Genomic DNA, 9,951 nt, shown 5'->3' on the forward strand with positions numbered 1-9,951 from the left:
ACATGCACGTCCATGTCCAAGCCCAAGTTGATATAGTTACGGCACAGCTACATCAACGTCAGCTCAAACAACACATTCCTACGTTGCAACGTTTGAGCTGCAACGTTGATATAGTTGCTGCACACCACGCTGCAACTCATGACCACGACGGCCCGGGCCCGGGCCCAACGCGAGGCGGCCAGCCAGCCCTCGCCAGGCACGTGCCCGTCCTCCCGGCCCGACCGCCCGATGGCAACCGCGCCCACCGCCTCCGGCCGGTTCCCCGTCCAGGTTCTTCCTCCCGTACCTCCCAATTCCCCCAATCACATCTCACGCGACCGCACCACCAACCCTTCCCTTCATCAATAGGAGCACGGCGCCCATCCATTCCCCTCTCCTCCTCCCCAATTCCAACGCCTCGTCTCCTGCTTCTCAATTCCAAACCCCCAGTTGATTACCTAACGCTCATGGTTTTCTCCGCCTCCGCGTCGCCTCTCGTTGCCGCCTCCGCTTCCTCCTGCTCCGCCGCCGCCGCGCGCCTCCGCTGCTGCTGTTATGCTGGTTGTTGTTGTTGACGTCGTAGCTAGCTAGGGTTTGTGATTTCGCGCCGATCTGTTGGGAAATTCGAAAGCATGGATCTCTCGCGGCCCGAATCGTCGGACCTCTCGCTCGGCCTCCACTCGCACGCCCATTCCTACGCCCACGTCCACGCCCGAGCGCACGCGGTCGCCGCGCCGCTGCGGCTGTTCGACGACGCGGAGGACGCGAAGCCGGAGCGCGTCGGGGTTCGGGAGGCTGAGGGGGAGAGGGATGACGACGACGGGGGAGACCAGCGCTTCTCCCTCCTCGGCCACTCGCTCTGCGTCAAGCGCCCTCGCCGCGCGGTCAACGGCGGTGGGGGCGGCGGAGGGGAGACGTCCTCCTGCTCGTCCTCGTCCGCGGTGCTGCGCCCTGCGAAGCGGCAGGCGACGGGGGAGTGCGGCGGCGCGGATCTAGAGACCCGCCGCGCCATGGTCCGCGCCTGGGGCAACCAGTCGCTGGCGGAGGCTGACCCGGACGTGCACGCGCTGATGGAGCGCGAGCTGGACCGCCAGGTGCGTGGCATCGAGCTGATCGCGTCGGAGAACTTCGTCTGCCGCGCGGTGCTCGACGCGCTCGGCAGCCACCTCACCAACAAGTACTCCGAGGGGCTCCCGGGGGCGCGCTACTACGGCGGGAACCAGCACATCGATGCCATCGAGTGGCTCTGCCACGAGCGCGCGCTCGCCGCCTTTGGTCTCGACCCCGCCTGCTGGGGCGTCAACGTCCAGCCTTATTCCTGCACATCCGCCAATTTGGCTGTCTACACGGGGCTTCTTCAACCCAAAGACCGCATCATGGGGCTGGAGCCGCCGTCCGGCGGCCATGTTAGCCACGGTTACTACACGCCGAGTGGTAAGAAGGTGTCAGGCGCCTCTATTTTCTTCGAGAGCTTGTCATACAGGGTGAATCCACAGACTGGGTATATTGATTATGACAAGCTTGAGGAGCGTGCAATGGATTTCCACCCAAAGATCCTCATCTGTGGTGGGAGCTCGTACCCAAGGGAGTGGGACTTTGCACGGATGAGGTTGATTGCTGATAAGTGTGGTGCAGTGCTTATGTGCGACATGGCACATATCAGTGGGCTTGTCGCGGCAAAGGTACATGACTGCTGTTGAGCCATTTTTTTCTTCTTATGGTTAGTTTGATCGTATGTATCTTGCTTAACAGCATGCGCAAAAGTACTAGATATACCTCTTAGTGTTGTATACTTGTGTTGATTGCTTGGAATTAGGTAGGGCTGGACGAAAAGCTCGCAGTTCGCGAGCTAGCTTAGCTCGTGTCTGGCTCAGCTCGACTCGGTGTAAATTCTAGCGAGCCGAGCCTATTTTTTAGCTCGTTTAGTTTAACGAGCCAGCTGCTCACGAGCCAACTGAGCCAGCCCAAGCTATGTGCCGCCACTGACGAACTTGAGCGAGAGGGGCCTGTGCTGCGTTTACGTGCATCGGAGGTCCTAAATGCGAAGTGCCACTACTACTAGTTGTATTGCTCCCGTCCTCTCAGCTCTCCTCTCCCTCACTTGTTCCCCTCCCCTCGCGATTGAGAGCGCTACCGTCGAAGGGAAACAGTACCATCGACTGGCGTCCAGCATCCTCCGCTGTAGATCTGCCATGAGGGTTGTCGCCAAAAGCTCTTGCAGCTTCCTTTGCCACATGCTTCTCTCCTCGCCGGAAGACATCGAGCCATGCCCATCTTCTTCAACACCAGTGTTAAGTTACTCTGACACCACTGATTAATCCACTTCCGAGCCGTCTCTGCACAGCTTGAGCTGTGGAAAGTAGGGTGGGAGGTCGTGCGACGTGTCTACGGCTTGATCCCGTCGAGTCCCCGCTGAATTGAGCCGCGCACCACCTTCTTCAGCGGTGGCAAGCCTTCTTCGCCCCTCACCATCACGTCGCCTCTCTGTAGCTCCTCCCTCCAATCCATGTGCATGGTAAGCTTTGCAGTGCCCCGCTAGAGCTTTTGCGTGCGCTGGATCCTCTTCGGCTTGACGCTGGGCGTCGAGGCCTTTGGGCTCCCCACCGCAGTGGCCGCGCTCACACGCTGCTCCTCCTCGGCGACTGCCTCAGCCCACCGCCTCGCCATGAACTCCTTCACCACGTCGATGCCCTTGGAGGCAACCTTCGCGGATGGCACGACGAGCGGGTTCTGGTCCAGGCTGAGCTGCTCCAACTTGTCGAGCTGATCGAAGCAATCCGGCAGCGCACGGATTTGGTTGCTGAGGTCAAGCTCGCGGAGGCCACCTGGCCGAATGAGGGCGGTAGGTCCCGCGTGTCGCTGAAGTTGCTGCTTTGCGAGCTAAACGAGCTGGCTCGAGCTTTTAACGAGCTGAGTCGAGCTGGCCTTTTTGCTCGTTTCGCTAATGAGCCGAGCCGAGATAGCTCATTATCTTAACGAGCTGGACCGAGCCAAGCTGGCTTGTTGGCAAGCCCTAGAATTAGGAGTAGATACTATTGTCGAAGAACTTAGATTGTAAGCCAGATGTCCTTGAACTATGTTGTTCCAAGGTTTCTGGCTTTTCTCGCCATCTAGGTTACCTTGTCTTGTGGTTAGTTTGACTGTATCTTGCTCGAACAATGTGGGTAAATGGTAGAGTATTAGTGGTACCTGTTATCCTAGTATCTTAAGACCTGCTACAAGAGTCTGTATGAAAAACTAGATTGTTATTTTTTTATTGCTTAGAACTATGAGTAAATACTAGTGCTAAAGAGCTTAGCTCACAAGCCTTCTCACTCTTGCAGACAGCAGAGTAATCATTCACTGCATTTGATGTTCTTTAGGGCCATAAAATATGTATTAAGCTAACTTGTATTAATTTGAACCGCAAAGTTTTTCTCAGTCTAGAGGACTAAAGTTTCACTCTGGTAAAAATTCCATAATAACAGAAATTATTGATGTTCGGAGTTGCATGGTTTCCCTTTGTCCATGGCTGTTGCTACCTTTTTTATTTTTAAGCCACTCAATGCATGATCATAATATCTGGTCTATTGGTTTGGTTGGTACTGTAGTTTGAAGTTGATGAGTGAATGTGTAAAGTAACATTTCTCGTTATATTATGTGGTGCGGAGTTTGCTCTTAGTTCCTGATATGTCAGCTGTCATCTGAATGAGAGAATGAGTTTGGCCAGTCACCCATTACATGAAAGATAAAGATGCTTTTAGTAGGGCCTATTAGCTTTTGTGTTAGTTTGTCTAAATTGGAAATGTCCTTGTAATCTAATCCATAGGATAAGCCGGGCTAAGGTGTTTTTTAATTTACCTGTAAGTGCTGAGTCATGATTGGCATATTTTATAAGTTGTTTCTGCAACATTTTGTGGAGAAGCCTAATCCGATTTAACTTCATGCCTTTATGTGTCAATAGCACAATTGCATTAATTAACACCCTTTTACAACAAAAAGCGCGTTACAACCGACAAGCATTTCATTTTGCTTCAGCATATCAGATATTGCTTTAACTAATGTATTTATCTTATTCCTTATAGTCTTACCTTCATGAGGTTGGGCGAGAACATGTGGTTATTCAATATCAAACATCCAGAGCTTGATAATGTTCTTAGGTTGTAAGAGCCATCATCTAATGAAGCTAATCGAACCCCTCCCCTTCCACCCCCGACACACACATACGCATGTCTGAAAAAGCCTAATCGATAAGCATTGCTTTATTGGAATTAGCAATGATACTTATGGTTGTTCCAGGTGATGCAAATCATGCTGATATTGAACAAAGTAATTAGCAAGTGTTTTTTTGTTCTTGACTTGGAGATGATATTGATTTTAACTTCCATTATGACTGTCCTTTTTTTTTTGTAACTTCATATTTGCTTATGTGATATTTACATTTGCTAGTTTGATGCCCTTGACATTCTTTATTATGATTAGAATAATGTTCTTGTTTGTTCCTTGCTGTTTTTGTACTTTTTATTCGAATGAGATGATCATACTTGGGTCACTGAGCATTCCTGTTTACTGATGGTTATTGTTGCTTTTGTAGGAATGTCGTAGTCCCTTCGACTACTGTGATGTTGTTACGTCAACTACCCACAAGAATCTAAGGGGTCCTAGAGGTGGTATAATATTTTTCAGGAAAGGGAAAAATTCAAGGAAGAGAGCTGGATCTTTTTCTCAAGGGGATGAAAATGATTATGACTTCGAGGATAGGATAAATTTTGGTGTTTTCCCTTCAATGCAAGGAGGACCCCATAATAATCATATTGCTGCCTTGGCGATAACTCTGAAGCAGGTGGCAACTCCTGAATATAAAACATACATTCAACAAGTCAAGAAAAATGCTCAGGCTTTGGCATCAGCCTTGCTTAGAAGAAAATGCAGATTGGTTACTGGTGGCACAGATAATCATTTGGTACTTTGGGACCTCAGAACTCTTGGCTTGACAGGTATAATTCTTCCTACTATTTTCCTTTATGGATTGCATACTGAAATTTTTCTTTTGGTATAAAGTGTTCATGGGATTGCCAAAGTCCAAACAGTAATCCTTTTTAAATGCTCAGTGTAATGTCTGTATTTTTTTTTTCCTTGGACACTTTCAATTTATATATTTGATGTGAAGTGGTGGTGTGAATGGCTTATGATGTTGCACCTCAATTTTGGACAGGCAAGATCTTCGAGAAGGTCTGTGAGGCATGCCACATATCTATCAACAAGACACCAATTTACGGGGATAATGGCTCAATATCTCCTGGTGGTGTAAGGATTGGTAAGTTCTTCCAACTTGATATTCCGTTTATTGTAGCATCTCTCCCCTTCATGTGTAAATACAGAAATCGTTGTACTGCTGCTTAGTATCATTTTTTCTGCAGGAACACCTGCAATGACTACTAGAGGTTGCTTAGAGGTTGACTTCGAGGTTATTGCAGACTTCCTCATCAGGGCAACTCAAATTGCCAGCAGTGTTCTGAAAGAACATGGGAAACAGCAAAACGTATTTCTAAGAGGCCTGCAGAACAATAAGGATGTTATAGAACTCTGTAATCAGGTCGAGGCGTTTGCATCACAGTTTGCAATGCCAGGTTTTGATGTATGAATGTGCGTATATACAATGGTTGGGATTGTCCAGATTCATCAGCAACATTACCAGCCCTGCGGATCAAACAATACTATCAAGTATCAACTATTTGTTCAACTGCATAAGATTAGGAGGGGGGGGTTTTTTGGTTGGTAATCGGTCTTGACTCTTATTCAAGCAATTATGTACAGTTTACCGCAAAGTTGCCAAATATGTGTAGTGAACCTTGGTATGACGAATTATTATAGGAGATATTTTCCTGTCACCCTACAACAGAATTTGTACTGCCTTTTGGAACCTGTGATTGTCCAGGCTGAATAAGCTTAACCATGAGATCTCTGTTTATTTATATACGATGGAGTGTGGTAAACTCAGCTGATCAAGGGAAACAGATCAGTAAGTAGGACTTCTTTATACATCAGCTGTTCATGGCATCAGGGTTCCTCGTGGATTCAACAGTAGTGTTTAGATTTTTCTACTTTATTGTTACTTTCTGAATGCTTTGCCAAATTTATGCTGATACTCAGAACTTGTAGTCGTAGTGTAATGCATGCCCCACCACAGCATATAGATAGATCTATGTTGATAATAAGTATTCTTTTGTCAAACTTTTTAGGATCGGTGGTCACATACTTGCATGACTTATGGTGCGTCTAGACTGGCCTGCAGCCTAACTCCAGTTGCAGCCCGGAGGTCATCAGCTATCACCTTCTCTTTGACTCCAGACTTACCGACCGTGACACCGTGCTCTTTTTTCTTTCCGGCCATGATCCGCTTGAGTTGCTGCCGATCCATGGGCATCGCATCCGCTGCTCCGTTCTCCTTTTCTTCCAAGGAAACGATGGCCCGGCATCGATCGATCGATCGACCGATGGAGCAAGACAGGCAAAGGCAAATGCCCTTTTCTTGAATGCGCAGCAGAAAGGCGCGCAGTTCCCAGTCCCAGCTGCCGTTCCAGAAGCACTTTAATCATTGCGACCAACCGCTGCTTCTCCGGACATCGGTCCAGTCGGACAATCGCGAAAAGACGGAGGCACCACAGTATTTTCGCAGTGTACATGTGTTGCGTCGTACGTCCAACCCCTGCGTCGTCTGCTGCGACGCTGTCCCGTAGATCACTACGCCTTGGCGTCGCTTTTCCTCGCCGAGGCAGGGTACAAGGAATCTCAAGCCCACACTCTTTTCATCTTTTCGCCCCCTATTCTTGCGCTGGTGGAGCCCTTAATGATGGCTTACAAGGAAGTGAGCTCGCCACTACAAGTAAACAAGAAGCTTTTCTCGATCGCGAAAGCCTTGGGCGTTTCACACTGCTATCAGCAGGTCTTTCCAACGAGGGAACAGTGCCTCGGCGCCGAGGTGGTAATTATTGTGGATCAATTTGGTTATATGTATATATCACGTAAAAACTCCTCTATAAACTCTATGTGAAAAACTTGAGAAGAAATATAGTATGGTGATATATTGTTACAACTTCTTTAAAAACCAGTGTGAAAAATAGAAAGAAAATTATACAATATATATTGATTATTGTCTCCATATGAGAAAACATTCAAAGGAAAAACCCATATGAGAAGATGATATAATATATATTGATTATTATCTCACTGTAAACTCATGAGAAAACCTCCAAAGGAAAAACCCATTAGAGAACAATATGTATGATCTGTGGATCAAATAAATCTTTGATACCTCCTTTAAAACTCCCGGTAGAAAAAAATAGGATATATAACATATATTTTTGTGTAGATATAGCCTCGTTAAAACCTTTTATGAGAAACCTTATAAGTAAAACTCATATAAGAAAATATAGTACAATATGATTTATGAATATGTTAAAATTTAAGATGAGGCTCTCCCTGATCCTTGCAAATCTTGAAGTCATCGCATGCCAATACCATGAACATATTGGAATATCGAAGTTGGTAAGGATTTTGTGAATAAATATACGAGGTTATCGCAAGATTTAGTTTGCAAGATGTTTATCTCCCTATTTTGTTGTAGCTCATGTGGATGAACACAATTTAGGGGCAATATGCTTAATGATATTGCTTTTTATGTAATATATTTGCATCTGAGCAACATAAGCAGTATTATCTTCATAGATAATGATAGGTGATTCGATAAAACTAATACCACAATTGTATGTGGTTGATCATTCTACAAAATCATACATAAGTATGTGATGCTTTAAAATGATATATGAAAGTAGCCACTGGAATCTGTTTTGATGACCTATGAGATGGTTGTATCACCATAAAATTAGTCTATTATCTGATGTTATGGGAATTAGTTATATAGCTAGTGTCTGAATATCTCGCTATAGTCATATCTTGATTTTTCTGATAGAAAAATCTAGATCTTTGGTGCCATAAAAATATTTTTGGATATCTTCTTTGACTCCCATCTATTGATGTTGTTAGAAATGCGCTATTTAAGCTAGCAAGCTATCTACAAATGCAATATCATGCTTTTTATGGTTTGTAAAATACATGAGTGCTTTGATGGCATTAAAATATAGAACTTTCGGTTCAATATCTTTTCATCATCAACCCAAGGTAAAGACGTCCAAACGGGTCGTGCTTACTGGGCCAGCTCGTGACCCAACACTGTAGGCATGACATAGGCACGACTTGGCTTGAGGCGAGCCGGATCGGGCCAGCACGACACGAGGCCACGGGCCGTGCCTGGGCTGAGCGTGCGGCACGGCCTAACTGAGATGGGCTGGCAGGGGCACAGCCCAGCTCGGGCGGGGGCACGCCACGGCCAGGCACGGGCTGACACGCTCGGCCCGGCCAGGCACGACACGCCTCGCCACGGCTAGGCATGACCGGCTCGGCTAGGCATGGCACGACACGACCTGCCTAGGCCGGCCAGGAGCCGCTGCCGTGGAGCCGGGCTGGCTAGGCACGTGCGGTATGAGAGGGCACGCGGGGGCACGCCCGGGTTAACAGGTTAAACAGGTTGTGCCTAAACCGTTATCCTGTTATTTTTGAATTTTATAACCATTTTGTTACCGTTTGGGCTCAAAAAATTGATTTTTTTTTGTTGCAAAATCACTATTTTTCACTTATGAATAGAGGACCACCGTACCCATCCATTTCACATTAGCATAGAGGATCACCATACCCATCCATTTCACATTAGCAACAATATTTGCTCTCTTGTTTTCTCCTCTCATTCTTATCTCAAAGTAGTTTAGAATTTGCAATAATTTGGTAAAGTTAGTTTGAATTATTGCCAAAAATCCAAAAATTGAAAACTGTCATTCTGCTGTCTTGAAGAAATCTTGATGAATTTTTGCATCGTTGTTCTATCTTGTTTTATTATTTGATTATTTCTAATTCCGAATATTTAGATTTTTTTTAGTGTCATTCGACATTAATCATGGACGCGATGATCATGATAATACGTCCATCGATCGTGATTTTTTCTTCAAGGACTCACAGGGGACGACGGCCCCTTTGATAGCAATGCTGCAGGTAAAGGACCCAAAGGTGAACATCCGGTTGGTTCACATGCAGCAACACCTCCATCGTCAGGCTCTACAAGTGCGCACACACTAGCAAGCATCGGCTCTAACAGATCAAGAGCCGATACTTCCGAAGTTTGGCAAGACTTTGAAATATTCTACAAAGAGGAAGATAGGGTAAGTATCAGGTATGCTAGATGCTATATTTGCAAACATGAATTATCTGCAAAGCCCTTAGGTGGAACAAGGCACTTCAAGAGGTACACCACAAGTTGCAAGCGAAAGAGTGGAGCAGCCATGAAATAGACTGTGTTGCAGTACAACCGCGACGGCTCTATTCGTCATTGGAAGTATGACTCCGTCAAAACTTGAAAAGTGCTATGTTGCTTCATTGCAAAAACTCATCTACCACTCAACATCGATGAGTCTGCTGCATTTGAAGATTACATCAAGCAAGCTCATAATCCTAGGTTCACGCATGTTTCTTGATAGACAACTAGTATGGATATGATAAAATACTACAATACGTGTCGTAGCAAGCTTACAAAAATGTTGCAAATATGTACATTTTTAGTTGCTTTGATCTCGGACATATGGGAATGTAGGACTAGAGAGAATTATCTTAGTGTGGTTGCTCATTTTGTTAATAATGGTTGGAAATTAGAAAAGAGAATAATAAGTTTTCGGTTGATTGACAACGCACATACCGGTGAAAATATTGCTAAAAAAATATCTCAAAGTAGTTGAAGACTTTGGTCTCATGAATAAAATATTTGCTATCACTTTAGATAATACCGGTGTAAATTCTAGAGCAATAGATATTCTTACTCTATTGTTTAGTATATATGCAATCTTTTTTGTTACATCAACGTTGTGCTTGTCATATTAGCAATTTTAT

The 9,951-nt window shown here is 45.8% G+C and overlaps 1 protein-coding gene across 1 annotated transcript; it reads left to right on the top strand.

Moving 5' to 3' along the window:
- Positions 1-294: 294 nt before the first annotated feature.
- On the top strand, positions 295-5,935 carry LOC133909279 (serine hydroxymethyltransferase 7-like). Its single transcript, XM_062351642.1, has 4 exons — positions 295-1,661; positions 4,553-4,955; positions 5,174-5,275; positions 5,379-5,935. Exons 1-4 carry the CDS (start codon positions 612-614, stop codon positions 5,600-5,602), a joined length of 1,779 nt encoding a protein of 592 aa, XP_062207626.1. The 5' UTR covers positions 295-611; the 3' UTR covers positions 5,603-5,935.
- The last annotated feature ends 4,016 nt before the right edge of the window (positions 5,936-9,951 follow it).

The sequence above is a fragment of the Phragmites australis genome, chromosome 2, assembly GCF_958298935.1.
Source record: "Phragmites australis chromosome 2, lpPhrAust1.1, whole genome shotgun sequence".
NCBI lineage: Eukaryota > Viridiplantae > Streptophyta > Magnoliopsida > Poales > Poaceae > Phragmites > Phragmites australis.